Source organism: Stegostoma tigrinum, chromosome 7 (assembly GCF_030684315.1).
Source record: "Stegostoma tigrinum isolate sSteTig4 chromosome 7, sSteTig4.hap1, whole genome shotgun sequence".
NCBI lineage: Eukaryota > Metazoa > Chordata > Chondrichthyes > Orectolobiformes > Stegostomatidae > Stegostoma > Stegostoma tigrinum.
In genome coordinates this window covers 35,712,188-35,738,361 of record NC_081360.1, presented here as the reverse complement: position 1 = coordinate 35,738,361, position 26,174 = coordinate 35,712,188, and the positions used below count along the sequence as shown (strand labels likewise).

Below are 26,174 nucleotides of genomic sequence, written 5' to 3'. Positions count from 1 at the left end.
GGGGTAAACAGAATAGATCAGAAGTAATTGCTTGTTTGATCAGTTTATGCTATTACTTATTGTATTTATTTATTGTTGTTACCATGCTTGTTATGCTAAGTTTGCTTAGCAGTTTTTGTGGCAGTTGAGTGAAAAGTGCTTTTGCAGTAAGTGCATTCAACTTTTATTAAAAAATGGCAGGTTTATTAGTTCAAATGTATTTTCAAGCCTTGACTTTGGAAACCTACAAATGCTATTGGCCAGAAAACTGATTTTACTTGAATCATTGTCCTGTAGTATTTGAGATGATGGGGATAATTAACTGTTTGTGATAATCAGAAAAAAACCAGAAATCTAATTATTCATGTTGCTTAAAATACCAGCCTGTCTTCGGATCAATGGATTATGAAAACCTCCAGAAAGAGCTTGCACTTAATGGGACTCTTTGGAAAAAAGTATCACCTGAATCAAATGAGGAGGACTCTTCCACTACTGTAGTTTATAGAATGTAAAGTTTTGGTGTACAGAACAATCAATAGCAGTTGGATTCGATTTTTGTGATCTTGCAAATGTGGAAGGACTGTAGTTCTTTCTGAAACTCATGTTAACATTTTGAGGTTTTTTTTTGTATTTACATCTGACTTTGCTTGCATAATTTGACAGCTGCTCCAGCTGCCATGAATGTTATTAATGCATCTTCTCAAAACTCGCTAGCGTCATACTGTCTTTTGTGTGAAGAACCTTTTTTCTAATGTTCAGCATATCATTTTCCTTTACTTTTTTGCTTGTTTGTCTTGTGGAACTGTTCCGGCCATTTGTAGCAAGAAAAGCCTCTTCATGGCTTCTCGCCTCTCCTGTGCACTGTGACCACGGAAGTATTTCAAGCTCATTTTAGGCTCAGTCCATGTTACCTGCTGCTGTTTGACATCATTGTCACCAGAAGGCCATGTAATTGAGTTGCATATGTGTTTGCAACAACCTAGGTTTGTCACCCCTCGCCCTTCTAATAGCTTGTATTGAGGCCTCGGCAATACAGATACCAGTCCTCAGCCAATTCAAGAAAGTGCTGAAGGCATGGATACAATGAAGGGCTAAGGGCAGTAGTAATGCCAGGGTGTAATTTGAAGATCTATGCTCAAATGCCCTTACCCCACAATTAAACTGTTCTGGTCACTTGGTGTTGGCACGTGTCTGACAAAATGGAAAATTACTTATGGGTGTATTGGCCAAATAGAAATTGCACATTGCCATCAGTCAACTTTGTCACCAGCACAGTGATATGTTGTCACCACTAGTGCTATCAAGTGGTACTTAGTCACCAATAATCTGTTCAAAGTTCAGTTAGAGTTCCACTATACCTGTTCTACTCCAGACTTCATTATTGCCTTGCTCCAAATATGGACAAAAGAGCCAAACGCAGGAGGTAATCTGAATATGACTGCATTTGATATCAAAGCTGTATTTGACTCGGGGGATTCAACTAACTCTCTGGCAAAGCTGAAATCACTGGGAATTGGTGGGGGAAGAAAACTCATGGCCAATTTGGAGTCATACTTGGCACAACGATAGTTACTTTTGGTCTTGAGATCAATCATCTTAGTCCAAGGAAATCACAGCAGGCATATTTTTTCTGCTGCTTAATCAATGATCTTTCCTTTACCATTGTGCTAGAAATACAGGTATGTATTCATGACAGTACAGAATATAATGACTCCAAATATTGGAAGCGTGCACACTACAGAAAAGACCTTGACATCATTCGGTCTTGGGCTGATAACTGGCAAGCAATGCAAGTGTCACATAAGTACTGGGCAGTGACTATTTCTGACAAAAGAGAACCTCACTATCTCTTGACACTTGGCAATATTGCCATTATTAAAATGTCCCACCAATTCGGTAAGCTACAACTAACCAGGAATGAACTAGACCAACCATAAAATGTCTACGAGAGCAGGTCAGATTCTGAGAATAAATATCTTTTTTTTTCCCCAAATTTGTCCACCATCTACAAGGCACCAGTTAAGAGTGTGAAAACATACTTTCCACTTACATCCATGAGGCACTCAAGAAGCTCTGCACGATCAAGGATAATGCAAACTGCCTGATTATCAGCCAATCCAGCACCTTAAAATTCACACGCACTGTTGGCTCACATTGCTAATGTTGTGTATCATTTTCGAGAGACACTTCAGTCACCCCTTCCAAACCATGACCTCGCCATTGCAGAGGTGTTGAAACACCCTCACCTAAAGTTCCCCTCCCAGACATACATACTTGAAATTTTATTGTACATGCTCTTAGCAGTTCAAAAATCTGGAAATCTCTTCCTAACAGCGTTGCAGGTTACACATTCTCTCCCCACCCCCCATGGGTTGCAGCAGTTCAAGAAGGTGGTTCGCTACTATTTTGGAGTAAGGCAACAAGTGCTGGCCTTGCAGTGATGTTCACATCTAGCCATAAATCAAAACAGAACTCCATTCAGATTGCTTGCTTAGCATCCATCCTTGGATGAGCCAAAACTCTCATCAATGAAACATTGGAATGAACAAAGACGTTGTCTTTGGACCTCACCGCACACCCTGCTTCTTTTTGCCACTCTTTCCAGCTTTCTTCCAGACCTTTGTATGTTGAACCAAACACTTCAAATCTTGATGCTTTATTTGATACATGTTTAGTTTCTGATCTGTACCCAGCCCTTCTCAAATATATTGTCTGTGTTCTAGCCGTGGCATATGTGGTGCTGACAGCATCTGCTCTGATTTTGTTATCTCCAGACTTGACTATTCCAATTCTGTCTTGACTGACCTCCCAAATCAAGGCCTCTAACTTTGAGTTAATTCACAACCCTATAAATGTTTGAAACTTGCACCTTCAATCTTGTACACTGATTTATATTGGCTTACAGTCCACCAACACCTTGACTTCTAAAATTCTCATCCTTATGTTCAAATCTTCTCATAGCCTTGTATATCTCTTTCTCATCTGGACCAACCTTCCAAGAATCTCTATGCCTCCATTATTGTGACTCTTGTGAATTTCCATTGGCCATCATACATTCTGCTGTTTTTAGTCTCCAATGTCTGCTATACCCTCCTGGAGTAATTGCCTTCCATCTCCTTCATGCTCTTGCTTCTATTAAGAAGCTCCTTTAAAATTAATCTTATTAACTCATGGTTTAGTGCCCATCGTAATATTATTGGCTATGGGTTATGTCATTTACTTCTTTGATTATGCTGCTATATTGCATTTTGGGATGTTTTCTTAAGTTAAAGATGCTGTGTACGCGCAAGATGCTGATGGTGACCCTTGCAGTCTGAACATTATTGACATGTAGAAAGGAAATGCGAAGATATCTTGGTGGAGCATACAGTTGTTTGCTTTTTTTTAATGTGGAGTGTTTCACTCCTTCAGTTGCCCTTCTGGCCCTCACCTAGATGTTGGTAGTGGCTGTTGCCTTCATGAAGCTGAAAAATGAGTGCCTCTTCCAATTTATGGCTTTCCTGGCTTCAGTTTTGTGAATAAAAGGACTGAAGTCTAGTACAAGAATTAAAATTGAATCCTGGATAGAGCAATATTCTGTAACTGCACGTGTGGACGTAGGGTTAGTTGAATGGATTTTAGGAGAAGGCAAGTTGCATTGCTTTGAACTGATTATTCTATCACATTCCTAGTCATACAGCACAGAAACAGACCCTTTTGGTCCAACTCATTCATGCTGACCAAGCTTCCAAAGCTTAAACTAGTCCCATGTCCCTGCATTTGGCCCACATCACTTTAAACTTCTTGTTCATGTACCTGTCAAAATATCTTAAATGTTGCAACTGTACCTGTATCTACCACTTCCTCTGCAATTTATTCCATATATGCGCCATCCTCTGTGTTCAAAGGTTGCTGCTCAGATCCCTTTTGTCGGATGCTGTTTTGTAAGATATTAAACCAGTTGAGGACCACCAAAATTATTACATTGTCATGTCTATACCAGTGTAGCACATCTCACTTTTTGAGTTTTCAACTTCAGTGGCAGACACATAATGTGAAGTAGAGTTGTCTCTTATGATGTCTGCATTAGTCATATATTGCTAGATGTATGTGGACAACTCTAATCCATGCATTACGTTTATATACATTCAAGGAAAGAAGCAGATTGAAGATCTATCTTACCAGACGTTTGATTTCCAGAAAATTAATTATTATTGATAGTTGTAATAGTTGTTAATTCAACTGTTGTACTTGTATTATAGGATTAGTCTAGAATGTTGCAGTTATCTGAAACCACTGCATTCACTAATTCTAATATCAATCTAAATATTAGATTGCTGTGAGCTATAAATGCAATATTTTAAATGAGGATAGACAGCTCATTTGGAATGATGGCAATGAACTGCTCCTATAGCTTTGCAAATGGATAATCTGGATTGATTAGTTGGAACTGGGGTATAGATCAACTATGATCCATTAAAATTATGAAAACAGACTTGATGAGTTGAACGACTTCTCCTATGCTGCTCTTTTGCTGATTTGGATTATGTGGTACACTCATCTAGCCTTAAGTAGAAAGTTATAATATAAAATTTGGTTTTGGCTCATTAAAGTTAAAGAAATGGTGGTGGGTTAGTCACCAATCTTTTGTTTAGAAAAAATCATTCCTGTTTGTTTTGGCCTGCACTTATATCAAGATTGAGGTAGCATGACAAGGTTGTGTTATTAGACAATATTGACACACTTTCTGGATTATGCCAAAGTTAGCTTGATTACTACTTCTAATTTCAAAATCAGAAATTTTTTTCCAATTCTCTTGGATTAATGAAAACCTAATATAAAAAAATGCATGAATACTTGAGCATCAAGCTCCATTATCACTAGGGTAGAATTCTTATTTAAATATGTAATTTGCTTTCTTAAAAAGAAATTGGACTAGGAAGAATAATATATTTGCTTTCAGACTTGGTAATATTCTGTTTCTAGAGTTGAAGAGATTGATGTAACTATTTTGCGTTGGCAATATATTCTAATTTTAGAATACCAAAGATGATGTGACCTCTTTTCATCTGTGGACCAAATGTAAACATTAATTGTTATGTAAATACTGCTAAACACTTTTGGAAACCAAAGCTCACGAGTTGGTAAGGGAAGTCAGTAATGTTTTAGCCCATGAGGAGAAAAAGGAAAAATTTTTGGAATATCTTTCAGCTTACCAAAATCAGAATGCACTTGCATTGCCCAGCAAAATATTCTTTCAAGGTATCAGATAGGCCTAATTTAAATGTGCAAATAATCAGTTTTCTTCAAAATTGAGATTTTGAGTAAATAAATCTATTTATGTAATTGTCTTTTCCAGAAGTCTAACACATCAATTGTGCTACAAGTTGAATTGTTTTTTTTCATTGTCTCAAAACCTGTGCGGACACAGGTTCAGTCACAACCCAGTGTTTCAATTCTTGCATCAATGTTAATAGTTTAAAAACGTGCAACGCTGCATTCGAAGCTTGTTCCATTAATCTGTATTGTTACATGGCGATATGCACTTTTATCATCCTAGAATAACCCAGGTATTTTCTCTACATTTGTTACATCAGTTGACTTGCTGTTATTGTATTGTAAAGCAGTTGGAGTGCTGTTACTATCTTTCTAATACCTGGTTAGATAACTTAACTTAAAATGGCTGTTTTAAAGATTTATTTAATACATCTCAAACAGTGGATTATCTACAGGTCTGAAGGACAAAAAAAGTACAATTGCACAATAGCTAAAACATGTTGCAGGATGTCAAATCTTCACTATAAATTTTGTATATAGTGTTTTGTATTTACTGTTCATTTTCAGTACCTTTTTTTCTGTTTGCATCTTTGTATTTCATTGCATTTGTTTTATATTTCTTGACAATGATCAACATTTAGCTTTTATTTGCTTATTTCTGGAAACATTTTGCATTTTTTTGTGTTTAATAAAGTTATCCCATGTGAAGCATTGTATATATTTTGCTATTGAAATAACAACTCACCAATTTTAGCTAAAAAGCAGTGTTATTGGAATTGTTTTCACTTACATTTTTAATACAGTAAAATATCCACCGGTGCATCAGAGGAAAATAGACATTGCTTGACCAGTAAGTTGAGATGGAGTTGACAAATAATTGAACCTTTTCAAGGAGGAGAGGCAAGAAAGTAGCAAGAGCATGGAAAACATTGCTGTGGAGCCATGATGGCCAAGGGCTCTGCTACTGCAGGTTGTTTGAAATAAGTGGACTAGTAAAAGATGCATAAGGCTAGACTTTGTGCTGGATTCAGGAAACACAAGGGCCAATTTCTGACTTCAGAAATAAGAGCTTATCACCTCTGCATGTGCCCAGATTATTTTTGTCTTGGAAATATGAGTGGGTAGGGTTCAGATTCCCTGAACTGTTACAGGTGGTGAGGTAGGCTGCCTAGAAGACCTGCCTTGATTTTATCGAACATCGGCCTGACTCTCCAATGAGTTCCTTTGTCCCCACCCTTTATCCATATTCCACGTATGCCTCCTGTTCTCAAGCTTAGCCCTTCTCGTTCCCCACAGGGAGTCTCTCTCCCCTGTTCTGCACGCACCACCCCCCCCCCACCCCACCCCCCATAAAAGCCCCTTATCTGGCACTGTTATGTGCCTTCCTCTGGAGCCAGGTTAAAGCAATAGTCTTTGAAATGGGTATCAAAGTACAGCACTAGCAATCTAATAGACTTGTCATTTTGTTCATACTGAAAAACTATTGAGCCAATTTTTTAAAAAGTTACATCCTCTTGTACACTTATTCACTTGTAAAGACAAGTATGTATTCGGAACCACGTTTAAGACGGGTCCTATAATAATCTTTTAAAACTGTCAAACTATGCACACGACTTGACATTGAGGAAAAATAGCAACAGTAATAACTTCTGAATTTATGCTATTAAAGGAACACTTTGCAACTGCAAACGATAGAGCTTGTTAAAATTAGAAAAAACTGATTTTACTAACTTTTTCCTGAGCTACGACAATATCCTGTCATCCAGTGGTTGAGGAGCAGGTGGCTGGTATTTAGGAACACTTATAGGTCATTCAGCCCATTGAGCATGCCCTGCCATTCAATACGATCATGGCTGTTTGAATGTTTCAGTGCTGTTTATTTGCAGACTGAGCCTCCATAGCCCTCTGTGGTACAGAAGTTTAAAATTTATCTAAATCAAAATTGCAGATCAATTCATTTTAGATTTTAAATGCTGTGAATGTTAAATCGCTTCAGATTGACATTAGAGTTTTGAGTACATAAATAACTTCCTGAAAACGTACTCTATTTGTATGATAGTAATCGTTATGGTTAACTTTTCAGAACAGAGACATATGATCGATCACTGCAGTAGAAACACACGAACTTCTAATACAGCATCTAATGACACTTCTAGTTATCAAAGTAATTAACATCTACCTGTCAAAATATTCCAGGCTCCTCCGCAGGCTACCTCCAAGGTTCCTGAGGTCCCAGGCAAGGTGGGTTTTTGAAAGCCTTACAAGATCCACCTGATCCATTGAAAATACTGGGGTGAATTTTTCCCCATGTATGACAATTAAAGGAAGATTGTGTCCATCCATTTTTTAACATGGAAAATTTAAATTTACTGTGAACAAGAACAAATTTTGGATGATTTCCACTAATGCACCATGAGAACAGTGTTTGTTGCACCTAGGTATGGTCATGCTTTGGAATAGTGTCTTGATTTATAGATCTTTCTTCATAACCTAGAAGAAAATTTTGTTAGTCAGGCGCTGTGAGAAAGGCTAATAACTTAATACTAGATTCAGTTGCCTGAACAGTGTAGCATTGCCAGTCTTTGCCGTATGAAATTCTTAGATTGAGGAAAATTTAATTGACAGTGGTCTTAACCATTGTCAACTAAGTCTCTTTGTGAAATTAGGATCAGGTTCAAACTGGTCATCACTTGAAAATGGCAATTTATTGTTCCAAACTATGTCAAGGGTACACGTGTCAACTAGAATCCACAATGTTGTGAGGAAGGGAGCGACCATTTACTGGCCGCTTTCTTTCTTTTGGTGGATGTACAGGAATGGAGACACAGTTATTGCTGAGAACAGGACAGCATCACAGCAAATCTATTAAGGCTGCAAGACCTGGAAGCTTCTGTCTGTCATGCTATACAATGTGACTGCAGTAACTCAGTCACTGACTGGAACTGGCAAGATACTGAAGTAATTTGCATTACCCATAAGTTCGATAGCCCCATCTTTGAGGTGGGTAACTGAGTTAATTGTATGGTAGCTGCTTCTGGTGGCTTGCCAGTTGTGGACACCAGATCTATTGTAAAAATGCAGGTCATTGAGGCCAAGACTAGCACCTGGTATATGGTTGTGGCAAAGGATATTAAAGTAAGCATAAATGGGGATATTAAACTGGGGAAGATTTTGGGGTTGTGCAAGGTTGTTTTTGAAATTGTGTAGCCATAATATAGGATAGACTTTGAGGTCCGCTTATCTAGAGAATAAGATAGGAGAAGAAGCCTTTTTGGCTTTTAATGACCTTGTCTCTACCACCCTCTGAAGGTCAGAGTTCTTACGTAATGCAACTCTCCTGGGTGGGGGGGTGGAATTCTAAAATCTGCCCAGAAAGGATATCTGCTAGTTCTGGATTGACCCACAGGAGGAAACATGCCATCCACAAACATCTTGTCAAGTTCTTCTCAGGATCTTATACACTTCATTCAAGTAAGCGTCAGTCCTCTAAACTCCAGTGGAAACCAGCCTAACCTGTACAATTTGTTCTTGTAAAACAACTCACTCATTTCAGGTAGCATTATAGTAAACTACCCTGAAATGCTGCTTCTGCATTTTTATCCTTCCTTAAATAAGATGATCAAATTATGCATGGTATTTGAGATGTGATCTCACCAATGCTTTTGTGTAACTGAAGCACAGCATTCTTACTGTTATGTTCAATAATAAAGTGGTCACTCAGTTGTGCTTTTTATTGTTCCTGCCAAAGTACTCAACTACCCATTTTCCCATATTACAGTTGATCTGGAATAGGCAGGGATTATTTTCTTTGGAAAATAGTGTATCACTCTTAGTTCAGCAGACCTTAGATCGAGGTAGGAGACTTGGAAAGGATTTGTGTTGCAATCTTTGATGCAAAGGAGATGAGGTTCTGGAACTTGTTGCCTGAAGGGGTCATGGAAACAGAGATGCTGTCAAGATCCTCTACATGGCATAACCTACAAGGCTCCATGAGTAGAGCTGGAAAATGGTATTGGGGTCGCCTGTCTCTTTGTAGGTGTCACATTTACAATGTTATGGATGGTCAACATATATAAATCTTCAATATATACAACGCATATTTTAGTATTGTTTATTTTGGATTTTGTATCCAAAGGGGTTTTGTGATTAACTTTTTAGTATTTTTGAAATCTTTTTGTTTTAGGAACAGTGCAAGAGAGATTTCCTGGAGAGTAGTGGAGTTATCTTGCATTGGGAAAATTTACCAGAGAACGAAATAAACATTGCAGTGCATTATGCTTTTAGTTTGACGGTCATGATTGTTTTGTTCTGGTTTGGGGAGATCACCTAGCTTTGGGATAACACGGTGTGAAGCTGGATGAGCATAGCAGGCCAAGCAGCATCAGAGGAGCAGGAAAGTTTGATGTTTCGGGTTGAGACCCTTCAAAATTCCTCCGTTCATCTTCCTCTGCTGCTTGGTCTGCTGTGTTCATCCAGCTTCACAGTGTTATCTCAGATTCTCCAGCATTGGCAGCTCCTACTATCACTCAGTTTTAGGTTTGTTTACAGAAGTCCTGGCTGAACCTGGGATGTGTAAAACAGCCCCTTCTGAAAAAGGGAGCTAGTTTAGGACTTTCAAGAAGGATGTTACCTCAGTGCAAGGAGTTTAGTTTAAAAGTTCCCGAGCAAAAGTGTTTTATTAAAATATTAAAGGGGTTTTCTGAAACTAAGGATACCTAAGTTCAATTATATGAAGAGGCCAGGAGATTATCAAGATGGAGCTAGAATTTTTCTCACCATTTCTCACATCAGTCAGAACTGAGATTTCCTTTTCGTCCACACTAGCATTATGAATCTTGGGAATTCTAAGGCACTACTAGTAGCTAACAGCATGGTACCAGACCAAAAACCAAAGACTTCTCTACTTCTCAGAGTGGATTGGTGTCTAGTTTGGATGTGTATTTTTCCAATTTTCAGGGTGAATCATCATTTTCCGAATAACTTGGGATTCTTTTGAATCATCTATAACAAATAAAATTCCACAAGTCAGATAAATAGTTAATTAAACTAATATTGGAGAGTTGGAGGAGGTGGGTGGAAGTGGAAGAAGGATGTTTAGGGCACTTTTTGAGTAATACCAGATTATCCTCGTCTGCCTATTTTAAAATACACACATGACTTTGACAAGACACATGACAGATGGCATCGCCACCAAGTATTCCTCAGGAACAAAAACAAAGTTGCTGGAAAAGCTCAGCAGGTCTATGAAGGGAACAACAGGTTACGTTTCAGGACCCAAATTAATTAATTATTGAATAAATTAATTAAATATTACTATTGCTTTAATATTTAAGATCATAAATAACTAAGGCAGAAGTTCTGTCAACTAAGCCAAGCTATCTTATTATGTCAGAACGTAAGTTTTATAATAGATTTATTGTTGCTACTCTGCCCAGCCTGCTAGGCAATGTGGTAATAGAAGTCTGTTATTCAAGAGGCATGAGTGTGTGCTGATCAAAAAGAAGTCTAATAATTCTGATCCCATCTTCAAGCACATGGCCTGTAGTCTTGTATGCCTTAGCAATGTCCTTTTGGCAATGTTGTCCTCCTCAAAAGAAGACTGTATAACTCTAATTTGTCAGCATCTATCACATTCCCTCTTTGCCTGTTCCATTTGTGCAGAGCACTGCACACTGATAATGTAGCACAGTCTGTCTGGACTATTACTGGAGAAGGAGATTAATTGATACTTCCCTATGTTCCTTGGTCTTTAAAATGCTAAATGAGGCAATCATTGTGCAATATTTTAACATTTGTTGGCCAGTCACGTTTAAAATCCATCAGCTGTGTTATTTTAAAAAATAAACATTTCTTGTTATAGCTTAGTGTAGACTTTTCCATGTGTAATTACAAGATGCAAATGTTGATTCAAAGATCCACTTTGTAATCGAGATCGTTCATTTGGAAGCAAGTTGTTTTTCATCCAGGTGTTTTTGTTAAGCAAGCACAATGTGTTTGGACACATTTGCATCAATATGTCTAAGTGCTCAAGTAGTGAAGTAATTTAGTAACCCTTAATGACAGTTTTGCATTAAAGAGACAAAACTAGGCCATCTCTACACATTTGTTTAAAATACTTAAACCATCAAATGTATTTAATGGGTTCCTGTTGTTAATGTGTCAGAATTGTGCCTCAGCCTAAGTTTAAACCATAGCTGTTGACTAGCAGTTTTTCAGTTTGAAGGTAAATAAAGTGTCTCTCTCTCTTTCTTAAATATACTCATCAAATTGGTGACCATTAGTTAATTGGCTTTTTACTGTATGAAGAGACCAAGGCTGGTGTCCATTCTAACGAGAATGCCTTGTTGGGTCAGTAAATTGCATCAGTGTGATCGTCACTGCAGTACAGTGAGACACCTTTCAAGCTTTGCTTAAAAATAACAGTTGTCTTGGAATGTAGTGGATTGTTACTTTGAAGGTCAGGTATGGATTTGCAGACATGATTCTCCATTTTGAGAGATCCTGGAAATGTAAAGGGGCAACAGACATGAAAGAATGATTACTGGAAATAGATAAGGAACAGGTGAATTATTTTATGCTGCGCTTTACTACTGTTAACTAACTCTAGCAATATGGACAGAAACTAAGTGATAAACTATTTGCCAAATCCTTGAAAATTTTGGGTAGTGTAGAGATCCGTGAAGTGTAGTGGAGGAGAAGAAATTAGGTTAGTGGTTAATTTGTTTGTTATTAAATTGGTCCGTAGTTAGTTAGACTTTTGAAAGCAATTGGGAAAAAGATTATATGTATTACAGAATTTCCAAATTGATGTTCAAACAATGTTTGGTCCCTACTGAGCCTGATAATTCGTGCCAAATGCAGTATTACTTGGGTGACTTGCCGATCAAGGTGAAGCTGTTTTAAGATGTGTTAAGGGGAGGCAAGAGGCCTTCTAAGGAAGGATAGTTCAACAAGTCACCATTTTTTTTGTTTAGGTCAATCAGATAGTCGGAACTGCCGATACTGGAGAATCTAAGATAACAAGGTGTAGAGCTGGATGAACACAGCAGGCCAGGCAGCATCAGAGGAGCAGGAAAGCTGACATTTCTGGTCTGAACCCTCCTTCAGAAATGAAGAATCAGAAATTTCTGAAAAAGGGCCCAGACCCAAAATGTCAGCTTTCCTGCTCCTCATGCTGCGTGGCCTGCTGTGTTCATCCAGCTCCACACCTTACCTAAAAAATGGTGAGATATCACTTTTTGGAAAAATGGCAAAAGATGTTGACCTGTTCTTGGGATATAAAATAATATATAAGAGAAGATGAGATATTTTGAATGATTCACGAAACTGGTCTGTCATTTTAAATCCAATTTTTATTACCAGATTTTAAATTTAACTTGAAATACATTTACATCTATTATCAGGCAAAAAATAAATGAGAAAAATTTTTGACAAGTTAGATCTTGATATGATTAGGTTTTGTGCTTTAGGTTAAAGGTTGCAATAAATAATTAAATTGTCCAGAATAATTAATTTGTGCTAATGATATGATATCTGTGTGTTTCTTAGATAATTATTTTTACATAACGGGAAAGTATCAATTTAGGGATATGCTACAGTCCTCCACATTTTTTGAAAGGAAGCATAGGATATACTTCATATGTTGAGTAACTTGGAGTAAAAATTATTATCAAAACAATGGAAAGCTCTAGATACTTCAAAATAATTTGACACAGAACAAATCAAGAGACATAGGGTTTTTACATTTTTTTGCATAATCCATTTTTACCCATTGAAGAGAGTTTATTATCTCAATCCTGGCCAATTGAAGCAACCACTAGTAGGTACCCACAAGGTAAAGGGAGTGGGCTTTGCAAAGACCCTATTAGCAGCCTGTCTCCAGGTCCCCAGCCAACCAGCATGGGTGCATTCGTCTATGAAATGAAGAATTTTGGTATTGGTTGGAGTGGCTCATCTGCACTTAACTATTTGAGGGTGCAGCACCGATAACAAAAGGAGGAAAGGGCATGGATGAAAGTAGCTAAGTAGGTTTGTAGCAAGAGTGTGCTTGTAACATTACTAAAGGTGAGGATTGAGGACCTCCAGAGGACAGCTGATTGGCGTAATATCATAAGGTTAATTGCTGAGTTTGCTATCTGAACAGCCAATAGATGGTCACTCTCCACAAATGCCCTCCCTTGCTATCTGCATAAAATATTGACATTGATAACTGTTTTTCTTCTTGTAAGAGATTAGATCAAAATAAGTGATCTGTACCAAATTGGCCAATGACAATTATAATCTCCGGGGGCCAAAGTCTTTGAGAACTAAACTTGAGTATTCCTGAAGAAAGACCCATTTTGATAAAGCTGTTTGTCCTCTGCATATCAGAATTCCCGAGATACCAATGTTGTTGGACAGGTTGGCCAAATCATCCTGGGTTTGTGAAGAATTATACTATCAACCAGTTTAAGATTTTTAGTTGGGCTTGCAGTGTGGCACTGTACTTCAAGCTGCATATCACAGCTCCGACAGAAAGGATGTGCATTCACTGTGAATATTTGAATAAAACAAAACAGCTGACAGCTATTCTATGCTTTGAGCAATGCTTTGCTCAATCAGAGTCAACCTGCTTAGTTTCAAATACAAGCAAAGTGTTGCAGTTAAATGTCAGTCATTGTTAACTGGTGCATTCTCCATAGAAATGCCTCCAATCAGTCAAAGTTTACTTGCCAACTAATCGGCATTCTCCTCTCATTCAATACACGTTATTTGAGTTTCATTTTAGTGCTTTTGTATGAATTGTTTGTGAGGGAAATCTGGCATCCTTACCTTTTTATGGTGTACGTGTAAATCCAGACCCAAGCAATTTTGTTGATTCCTAACTGCCCTCGGAAATGGCCCTGCCAGTCCACTAATCAGAGGGCAGTTATGAATGGACAATAAATATTTGCCTAGCCAGAAACATTCACACCCCACAAAGAATCATCATTTTTTTTTAAAAAAATAAACTGCTATTCTGTCTGACTTCCACCCTCTTAGCGTTTTAGGCCCTGTCAAGTTTTTCTTGTTCTAACAAAGATACAACAACATAATCTGGTTTCTTCTAAGGATAATTTTACAGTGAGGTTTTAAACTATTTCAAACCATCATGGTCCATATCTAATAGGTAAGCAGGAAGTTAAGAGTTAACTATATTGCTGTATGTCTGGAATTGCATGGAGGCCAGTCCAGATAAGAATGGCAGGTCATTCAACATGAAGTCATCAGGGAACCAGATTTTAGTTTTAAATGACAGTCAACTGTAATTACATGGTTACCATTAGATCAACTTCAGATTCTTTTGCTTTTTGATTTCATGATTTGCCATGGTCAGTTTCAAACCCGTGTCCTGAGAATATTAGAGATAATACAGTGTGGGGCTGGAGGAACACAGCAGGCCAGGCAGCATCAGATGAGCAGGAAAGTTGACGTTTTGGGTCAGGACTTTTTCTGCAGTGTCAACTCGCCTGCTCCTCTGATGTTGCCTGGCCTGTTGTGTTCCTCCAGCTCTACATTGTGTTTATCCTTGACTCCAGTACCTGCAGTTCTTACTATCTCCTCAGAATGTTAGCCTGAGTTCTGGATTATTAGTCCAGTGACATTACCGGTATGCCTGCCCCAGGATTACATCTCTGCTTGACCTGAAACCTGATGTTTTAGCTAGTATTTCCATTTGGGGTCCTTTTTTTTATTTGAAAGAAAAGAATTAGAGGTTTTGAAAGTATGATTAGTGCCAATAATAGCTTGCAAACTGTGAATTACATTGCATAACACACATTCAGTTGTAGGAAGTTTCTTTCCAGGACAAGGCTGACTTTGCAGCGATTTATCATGAAAGGTGAAAGATGCTCTGACATGTCAAAAGACCTGACCTCTGCTTTTGGAGGTTCTAATCTTTCCCAGCTGAATCCATGTCTTTACTTGTTGCCCTATGCAGTGACATGCACCTGAGGAAAGACACTGGTGGAAGGTCTGTTTCATCTCCTCTTGTCCTTCATCAGATGTATGAAGTGGATCTTGACCTTGAAGCTGAAATACTATTTGTCTCCACCCATACAGTCACTTTTGCTGAATATTTCCAGCACTGTCTTTTTACTTTAGATTTCCTGCAGGCATGCAATTTTGTTTCCATCATTAAAATATTTTATTGGGTGGGTTTGGAGAAATTTTCTACTTCAGTGGGCCCAAACAAGGGGAACTTAATAGTAATCACTAGATCAAGGAATTTCTTTATGGAAAGAGCTGCAAGCCTGGAATTTGCCATATAGAGCATTTGAAAGAAAGAAACTGAGGTCACCAGTGGCTGCTCCAGAGCTTGCAATGATTGCTAACAACTGTGAGGCCCTTTTAAATCATTCCAGTAAGTTTTTTTTAATAGTGGGCATGACCACACTGTCTAATCATGAAGAAGGTATGAAAATCCAATGGAAAGGTTTTTTCTTTTAAAATGTTGCATTAAACAACGTTTCTCCCCAACACCGCACCCCCCCCCCCCCCCCCCCCCCCCGCAGCCCACTGCTCTCATATCTCTTTCTTCGCTGTCGTCCTCCATCACCAAGTGTCACAGGGCTCTCATCCCATCCTGTACCCTTTCTCCTCACCTACTGTCACAGGTATCTTAATCATCTATGTGCATGTGAGAGTACATAGTATAAAATAAGAATAGAATGGTGAACTCACAATAAAAATCAAAACAGTTTAATACTAAGATAAATGGGAAGATTAAAATGTTTAACTTTTTTAATTATGTGTTAATAGCCACACCTGGACAGACTGCTTTTATTTTTTAATACTAGGGCTTGCTTTAGTAGCCCAGTGTATGACAGGGAAACCTAAATTCATAGTCGGAGTCATCCAGAGTTCTTCACAGAACCACACCATACAGAACAAGGCCATTCATCCTGTCATGTCTACACTAGCTCTTCAAATGTGCATAATTACCTAATGACAATCCCCTGCTTTTTCCCAATACCTTTGCACTTTATTTCTATCCAAATAGTCATTTAATATCATCTTGAATGCTTCAACTGAACCTGCCTGCACAATACTCCCAGGCAACAGATTCCTTACCTTGGTAATTTGCAGTGTGAAAAAGTTTCCTTCTCACCTCACGTTTGAAATTGATTGAATCATTGAGGAAACAGGGCAGAGCTTTAGAGTAGGAGTGAATGGATATGACTGACTGTCTCCCACAGGTACAGATGGGAAGCAGATTGTGAGGCAGAGAAGGAAACAAACCATTTGGTTATGAATCCAAGACACAATACTGTTGCAGCATTCCCTTCCAATGTTTCAGAGAATTTCATGTGAATGGTGTTTTGCAATTACTGGTAAACTAGGCTACATGGACATTCTATAACTCTCAAATTGATTAGTGTTAAATGTAATCCACTTTGCCTGTCAAGGTATACCGTAAAATCACTGGAGCAACAACCAGCATATCTGATCCTAGAGTGGATCAGCTTCTTCATGCCTATGACACAGTTTGTTTTTGTTTTTACAGATTTTAGCTTCATTATCAGAATTAAGGGCTGAAAAATCAAATTTAAAAATTTCATGCTGTGCAAATATCCAGGGTAGGGAGAAAAGAAGCCATTTTAAGTTAAGGGGATGGACAATTATGGTTCTAACTGGCCTAGCAAATTAATTCTTAAGAAATGATTTGATCTGTTCTTTCCACTAATGGGTTAGTGTACTTGACATTCATGATGTTAAGAGTGAAACAGATAACAATTGCAGCAGTTTCAAAGAAAAGTTTAATGTGAAGTTGCTGCAGGTACAAATCTTAATGAATGATGAATCCAGAATTTTTTTGTTTTGAAATGTTGATTTAACTTTTGATTTGTTCTCGGTGTAGTATAGAGCAAAACTGAACTGGAACTCCCTACATATGTCCATGACACCACTCATGTCCTCCTCCACCACCTCCAGAACTTCCAATTCCCTGATCCCCAACTCATCTTTTTTACCATGGATGTCCAGTCCCTATACACCTGCATTCCCCATACAGATGGTGTAAAGGCCCTCCACTACTTCCTGTCCTGCAGGCCCGACCAGTCCCCCTCCACTGACACCCTCATCTGCTTAGCCGAACTCATCGTCATCCTCAACAACTTCTCTTTCAATTCCTCCCACTTCCTACAGAGAAAGGGGGTGGCCATGGGTACCTGCATGGGCCCAAGTATGCGTGCTTCTTTGTAGGATATGTGGAACAATCCCTCTTCCAAACCTACACCGGCGCTATCCTCCACCTCTTCCTCCGTCACGTTGATGACTGTTTCGGCACCACCTCGTGTTCCCACGAGCTTGAACAGTTCATTCACATCACTAACACCTTCCACCCCAATCTTAAGTTCACCTGGGCCATCTCTGATGTGTCTCTCTCCTTCCTGGACCCCTCTGTCTCCATCTCCGGCAAAGAAACACCTAGAAACCAATATCCGTTTCAAGCCCGCTGACTCCCATAGCTACCTAAAATACACCACCTCCTGCAAAAAATGTCATACCCTATTCCCAATTCTTTCACTTCTGCCGCATCTGCTCCCAGGATGAAGCACTCCACTCCCGTACATCTCGGATGTCCTCGTCCTCGTCCCCGTTTTTCAAGGACCGCAACTACTCCTCCCCACCCCACAGTGGTCAAGAATGCCCTTGACTGTGTTTCCCGCAACTTGTCCTCACATACCACCCCGTCAGCCTCCGGATCCAACGCATCATCCTCTGACACTTCTGCCATCTGCAGTCCAACCCCATCACCAAAGACATTTTCCCTCACCACAGTTATCTGCTTTCCAGAGGGACCACTCACTCTGTGACTCACTTGTCCACTCCACGCTCTCCTCCAGCCCCACCACACCCGGCACTTCTCCCTGCAACCACAGGAAGTGCTACAGCTGCCCCTACACCTTCCCTCCTCACCCCCATCCCAGGCCCCAAGAAGACTTTCCACATCAAGCAGATGTTCACCTACACATCTGCTAATGTGGTATACTGCATCCACTGTTCCCATTGTGGCCTCCTTTTACATCAGGGAAGCCAAATGGAGGCTTGGGGACCACTTTGCAGAACATCTATGCTTGGTTCGCAATAAACAACTGCACCTCCCAGTCGTGAACCATTTCAACTCCCCCTCTCATTCCTCAGACGACATGTCCAGCCTGGGCCTCCTGCAGTGCCACAAAGATGCTACCCGAAGGTTGCAGGAACAGCAACTCATATTCTGCTTGGGAACCCTGCAGCCCAGTGGTATCAATGTGGACTTCATAAGCTTCAAAATCTCCCCCCAACCCATCCCAAAACCAGCCCAGCTTGTCCTCGCTTCCCTAACCTGTCCTTCCTCCCACTTATCCCCTCCTCCCACCTCAAGCCCCACCCCCATTTCCTACCTACTAACCTCATCCCACCCCCGACCAGCCTCCCTGGACTGACCTATCTCCTCCCTACCTCCCCACTACACTCACTTTTTACTGGCTCCATCCCTGCCTCTTTGACCTGTCTGTCTCATCTCCACCTATATTCTCTTCTATCCATCTTCTATCTGTCTCTCCCTATTTATTTCAGAACCCCCTTCCCCTTCCCCATTTCTGAAGAAGGGTCTAGGTCCGAAACGTCAGCCTTCCTGCTCCTCTGTTGCTTAGCCTGCTGCGTTCATCCAGCTGTACACCTTGTTATCTAGTATTTCTCCAGCATCTGCAGTTCCCACTATCTCTGGAATTTGTGACCATTTGTTCTCAATATTACATTTGTGCATATCATGGGATGAAAGAATCTTCTCTTCACAGACTTGTCAGGGCAGAAAATAAGTACAAGCACAGATAATTACGTATTGAATTATTTGCATTTGATGTAACTAGTGTATAACTTTTTATGTTAAAAATGTGAGGCAGCTGTCCAAATTCAGCCTTGTTCTGGAAAGTTGTTTCCCAGCAGTGCGTTATGAATTAAGGAGATCTCTGGAGTGAATTGCGATGGGGCAAAAACAGTTGAGCTTTTCCCTGACCATTTTTAAAGAATAATTCTTACTTAACTTCTGAGGTGCAGAGAAAATTCTCACCCCCTTCACTGATCTCACTTGGCACCAAATCCATATTGTAAAATTTAACTCTGTCATCCTCACAAACTGACTTGACCGGAAGCTGAATTTAAAGGGGCACTAAGTACAGGTAGTTGAGTTTTTAGGATTGGATGTGAATAGCACAATTCCCAACTAGTTCTGAACTTCCATTTTGTTCAGTTTCTTCTTTCCCTCCCCAACCCTGTACATACCACCTGCTCTGCTATTGCCTTTAAGAACTGATAAGTTTTTGCTTATTTAGAGACAAAGGGAGAGTTAGTCGTTGTAGTAAGGAAACAAAGCATTTTTCCAGAGTATGTGACAGAATAATGAACAGCTATGTCCAAAAGCAAAAGCAGGTAAAACAAAACTAAGACCAACACATGGCAAAATAAATAGAACTGATCTGGGGAACAAAGATTGTTTTGAGATATGTACTACACAAAACCAAAACACTTGAGTGCTGGAGATTTGAATTCAAAAAAAGTGTTCTGGAGAATCTCAGCAAGTCTGGCAGCATCAATGGTGAGAGAAATATTTGACATTTTGAATCCAAGTCTTGGAACTCAAAATATTAACTTGGTTTCTCTTTCCAATTATGCTGCCAGCCTGCTCAGTTTCTCCTGCACTGTGTCTATTTGCAGACAGGTTTCATGGTCTGACATTATTGAACTCAAGATACTTTACACCCTTCTGGACTAAAAATATTATCAGAAGATGAGGTGCTGTTTCTTAAGCCTGCATTCAGCTTCATTGTAAAATTCTGGTAGGCAGAGGACAGAAATTTGAGCTTGACTGCAAAGCAGTAACTTGAAAATGCTAGCAACTGGAAGCTTGAGAGTGTGCTTGTGGACTGAATGCAGGTGATTTGCAAAGTGATCACTCAAACTGTTTGTTTTCCCATTGTAGAAGAGATTGCATTTGAGGGAGCAAACACCGTGCACTTAATGGGAAATAAAAAGTGCAAATAAATTGCACAAATAATTTGAGTCACTTGCACAAGATTTAACACATCCTTGCAATTTAGCAAATGTTCCAGGATGGGAATGTGTTCCTGTGGTCAGAACCTGAGTAAGTTGGGCATGTACATTCGAGTTTAAAACAATGAGTGATGACCTCATTGGAATAGACAAGATTCTGCTTGGGCTTGATAGACATTCAAATGTTTCCACCAGCAATTTATGGAGATCGTCTCAGGATGTGCAATTGATCACTAAGGATTGAGATAAGGAGAAATTTCTTCACTTGGGGTTGCCATGGTCGTTGTTATTTACATGATTCAGATTTTTTTTGTGACTCTGAATCAAAGGCTGTGGGGGTTGTGTAGGAAAGTGGAAATGAGGCATAACATTAGGTTTGATAATATTTAACGATAGAACAGGCTTGAGGGGCCCTTTTGCTTTTCTGCTGTATTTCTTGTGTAACGTGCCTGCTCAATGTCAACGCAAAGAACAACCTCAAATCCGTTTGGTTGATTTTGTAGCATTGTTGCTTATTAAACCTAAAACTGCAGCTTTTGCTGTCAGAGTATCCCAATCTGTTTATATCTGTCACTGCTATTGTGGAGGATTCTGCAAACTATTTGCTGTTCCATTTAACTAATTTCTCTGATATATCAGATTAATGTTCACAGCATGATTTTAGCTTCCATCATGGAGTATTAATATATAGTAGTGCTGACTGAGTTTATTAGCGCTGGATAATTATTTTCGTGCTTATGGTTATTAGTTTTGTTTATAATACAATAGTACTGCCAAAAAAATGGCCAATAAGTCATGAAATTATGTAGGAGGAGGCAAATTGATGTCCAATCCGAAAGTGAAGGGACAGTGAATGTGTGAGAGAGAGAGAGAGATAATGGGAACTGCAGATGCTGGAGATTCCAAGATAATAAAATGTGAGGCTGGATGAACACAGCAGGCCAAACAGTTAGAGATGAAAGACTTCTGGTTGCATATCTATGTAGCATAATAGATAAAGCAAGTGAACTGGGCAGACAAATCTAATTTAACAATAATCTAGCTATCGTCTATACTGTGTAAAAGTTGACATTCTAAAACTAAAATGTTAGCCAAATTGTAGGCTGTCGATTTTTGCATGTTTTTAGATGGGTCGGAATCCAACCTGTACCGTCATCTTGTATAGTTGTCAGACTGGACACTATTCCTACTAAAATTGCCCCTAAAAGTTCAAAATAAGTCAAAAAATATATTATTGTAACTACCATTACTTCGTGATGCCATGTTGTTGTATTAGTTAGTGGAATTGACTAAAATGCAGTGGTTCTAGTGAGATAGTGGACTTGACTTTGCCTGTCGATGTGCACAAACAAGGAGCTAAACAGCAGCCTTCGATTGTGTTCTATAATTCTACCAATGAACAGATTCACAGGGTGCCTGAGTAGTGAGTATAAAGACTTTGGATTCTTTGGCTAAAAGTCAAGAGGTGACGTGCACAGGATTTACTATCAGTTCAATACATGCAATATTACAACTAAAATCTAATTGGTAAATATTAATATTATAGGATTTTTACAAAGGGCAACGAAGTTGTGAAAGAAAAGGATGTAACAGTGTTGATAGATACAATGATCACGATTGAAAGATGTGATTTCAGCAAAAATGTGTAGACGGTACAAACAGTGTGGGTAGAATTAAGGATCAGTAAAGGACAAAAAGACCCTGGTATGAATTGTCTACAAATATTCTGATGGAAATAATGAGGACGTACTAGTAGAGATCAGGGAAGCAAACAGCAAAAAAGGTGGTTATCATGGAAAATTTAAACCTAAGACAGGCTGGAAAAGCTGAAATGGTAAAGACAATTTACTTATGTGCATTTTAAATGTCAAAGGAATACTGTACATTGGATTTAGTGTTGTGTACAAAACCATTTTTAGTTAACAATCTGATGGAGAATTGCATATTTAGTGATGATAATGATTGAGTTTTGATACTATGTTTGAAGAGGAGAATCTTAAATCAAGACTTCAGACTTAGGTACAGAAAACTTTTTCAGAGGTGAGAAATAAATTGACAATAATAAAAGATTTTGAGATACAAATCAACTGCGAACACGATAGTTTACTATCTTGAGTTGAATGATATATCCTATTTATAACTTATACTAAGTACCTAGATCCTCAAGTTTTAAAAATGGCAGAAACTAAGGCATTATGGTTTCTCTTCCTCTGTACATAGTATTTTAATAAATGGGGCATATTTAAAAAGCATAAATCAGCGGTAAAGCAAATATAAATAATAACGTTTTTTGTGATTTTTTTTCTATATCTTTTTTAGGTGAAGTCAGTGATCAATCTTCTTTTTGCTGCTTATACTGGAGATGTGTCTGCACTGAGAAGGTAATATTTAGAGTTTCAAAGATTGCTTCACAAATGAGGCTACATGTTGTGTTTAGCCAAATAGAAATGGTGCATGGACCTGTGTTTGCAAATGCCTCTATAAAATAAATCTGAATGTTAAATTATTTTGTCAGTATTATACAGCCCAAAATGCTGTAAGTTTTCAGTGTCCACAGTAGGCAGAAAACCTACTACTTCCATCTAGAATTGTTTCTGTGCATGTTCAGCCTTCCCTTTGTGAATAACTAATCTCAGTTGACAGTTGAAGAACAAAAAAAGGATTTAATAAATCAGTTATTATTATCATTGCCAAAGAGCTATTACAAAATCCAGTCTCTTGGTCACAAATCAATGTAACTGCTAAGCTGTAGAACTGCAACTGTATTAACTATTTTGGCCCACTGATTACAGTAGATTAAAAAGAATTATCGGAGACATTGTTTGCCGTAGCAATAAATGCTACCACTGAATAACTGTAGTTCCTGTCTGTTGAGGTCACACTTTGAATGTAATTTTAAGCTTCATACTTGGGTGCTATTTTAGTCACTGTATTTGTAAAAAGTTGCTTTCTTAAGCATTGTAAGTGGATACTGTTGAATGTAACACGCTGTTAAGTGTACTAAAACCATTGTAACCTTGAGTATTTTTCTACTTGTTGAAATCTTTTATTCATAGCTCCATCCATTTGTTCTTGGCTCCATTCTTTCACCAAGTCTGTCACAACTAAAAAGAAATGCTCATTATGAGTTACAAATAGTGTAATTTGAAAGCTATGAATTTCTGCAGTGTAACTTTAATCTCTTTTAATATTGGATTATCGTGCTGTATTTACAAAATATTCTGACATTTAACAGCAATAGAAGTGGGTGCAGCTCTTTTGTATTTGCTGTATATTTTGTGAATAGATGTTTTAGTTGCACGAAAGATTTCTTTAAGCTCTACATTTGATTGGAATGTACTGCTTTTCAATGAATGGAAGTTTTGGAAACTCAAAACACAGATCAAGATGACATGGTCGGGCAGTTAAATAAATTTCTGGGAATGATAGTTACAATGTCATCAGATCAAATTTTGTTAAAATGAAATAATTTTACATGGTATATATTGAAAATGACTATATAAAGCTTATTGAAATTTAGAGAACTAGTCATATACTTTGCAGGTTACATTGCTAATTTCGTGATATGGTCTGTGTTTTCTTCCTGTGATAAAATAAGCAGTCATGTCTCAAATGCTACCATAAAAGATGTAGGAGGAAGTAGATCATGTATACGCAGGAGCATAATGTCATACAGCACGGAAACAGATCCTTCAGTCCAACCAGTCCATGTCAATCATGATGCCAAACTGGACTAATCCTATCTGTCTGCTGCTGGATAATATCCCTCCAAACCTTTCCTATTCATGTAGTTATCCAAATGTCTTTTAAACATTGTAATTGTACCCACATTCACCACTTCCTCAGGAAGACTATGCCATAAGTAAACCATCCTCTGTAAACAAATTTTTTTTATTTATTTCATTATTTTTAAAATCTTTCTCCTGTCACCTTAATGTGCCCCCTAGTCTTGAAATCCCACATCCTAGTAGACTATTCAACCCATCATGTCTGTTCCAGTACGATCATGACTAATCATAGACTTCGCTGTCTTTTATTCGCCCCTTCCACACAACTCTCTATGCCAATGGTAATCAGAAATCTATTGATCTTTACCTTAAACATATTCAAAGACTGAGTCTCATTTGTATTTATTGTCTCTATTTGTAACTCATAATGAGCATTTAATTTTTTTAGTTGTGACAGACTTGGTAAAAGAATGGAGCCAAAAACAAATGGATAGAGCTATGAATAAAAGATTTCAACAAGTAGAAAAATACTCAACAAGGTTACAATGGTTTTAGTACACTAACAGCACATTACATTCAACCGTATCCGCTTACAATGCTTAAGAAAGCAACTTTTTACAAATACAGTAACTAAAATAGTACCCAAGTATGAAGCTTAAAATTACATTCAAAGTGTGACCTCAACAGACAGGCACTACAGTTATTCAGTGATAGCATTTATTGCTATGGCAAACAATGTCTCCTATAATTCTGTGTCAACTGTGGTAGAGAAGTGCAAAGGTTCACAACTCTCAATAAAATAACTTATCACCTTGGACCTTAGAGCTATCCCCCTAATTTTAAATTGTGCCCCCAGGTTTTAGACTCTATTCAGGACAAACTCTTATCTGTATCCACTCTGCCTATCCTATTTTTGTAGGTTTTTAATGAGATCACCCCTCAAACTCGATAGAATACAAGCAAAAAGACACAGAGCTGTACAACATGGAAACGGACCTTTCAGTCCAACTCATCCATAGTAGTCAGGTATCCGAAATAAATCTAGTCTTATTTGGCAGATATCCCTCTAAATCATTCCTATTCATGTACCCATCCAGATGCTTTTTACATTTTATAATTGTACCAGCCTCCACCACTTCCTGTGGCAGCTTATTCCATATATGCACCACCGCTGCATGAAAATGTTGCTCCTTAGGTCCCTTTTTAAATCTTTCCCCTCTCACCTTAAACCAATGCTCTCTAGCTTTGGACTCCCTTACCCCTGGGAAAAGACCTTGTCTATTCACCGTATCCATGCCCCTCATGATTTTATAAAGCTCTACTAAGGTCACCCCTCAGCCTCCGATGCTTCAGCAAAAATAGTCCCAGCCTATTCAGCCACTCCCTGTGGCTCAAACCGTCCACCCTGGCAACATCCTTGCCAATCTTTTCAGAACCCTTTCAAGTTTCGCAACATCCAAATAGCAGGGAAATCAGAATTATGTGCAGTATTCCAAAAGTGGCCTCACCAATATCCTGTACAGCTGCAACATGACTTCTCAACTCCTACACTCAATGCACTGAGCTATAAAGGCAAGCATACCAAATGCCTTCTTCACTATCCTAACTACCTGTGAATCCACTTAAAAGGAACTACAAACCTGCACTCCAAGGTTTCTTTGTTCAGCTACACTCCCCAGGACCTTATCATTAAGTGTATAAGCCCTGCCCTGGTTTGCCTTTCAAAATGCAGCACCTCACACTTATCTAAATTAAACTCCATCTGCCACTCGTTGACCCATTGGCCCATCTGATCAAGATCCCATTGTATTCTGTACTGTGAATCATCTTCACTGTTCACTACATCTCCAATTTTGGAGTCATCTGTAAACAAACATACTTAACTATACCTGGATGTTCATATCCAAATTATTCATATAAATGACAAGAAGCAGCGGATGGTAAGGAAAAGCCAAGGAACCTCTCATCAGTGGTGGGCAAGTTGTTGGAGATCCTGAGGGACAGGATTTACATGTGTTTGGAAAGGAAAAGACTGATTAGGGAGGGTCAGCAAGGTTTTGAGCATGGGAAATCATGTCCCACTAACTTGATTGAGTTTTTTGAAGAAATAACAGATGACTGAGGGTAGAATGGTGGATATGATCTGTGTGGACTTCA

At 38.6% G+C, this 26,174-nt stretch overlaps 1 protein-coding gene across 4 annotated transcripts in view; it reads left to right on the top strand.

The window, feature by feature from the left end:
* glsb (glutaminase b) overlaps positions 1-26,174 on the top strand; it is a 118,758-nt gene that overhangs the window by 86,235 nt on the left and 6,349 nt on the right. For 3 of the 4 annotated variants that reach the window (XM_048534279.2, XM_048534280.2, XM_048534282.2), the window contains one exon: positions 22,609-22,670. In XM_048534279.2, coding sequence (XP_048390236.2) covers positions 22,609-22,670 — 62 coding nt within the window. Of the gene's footprint in view, positions 1-362; positions 5,892-22,608; positions 22,671-26,174 lie in introns of those variants that run through there. The other variant, XM_048534281.2, reaches the window with a different exon arrangement.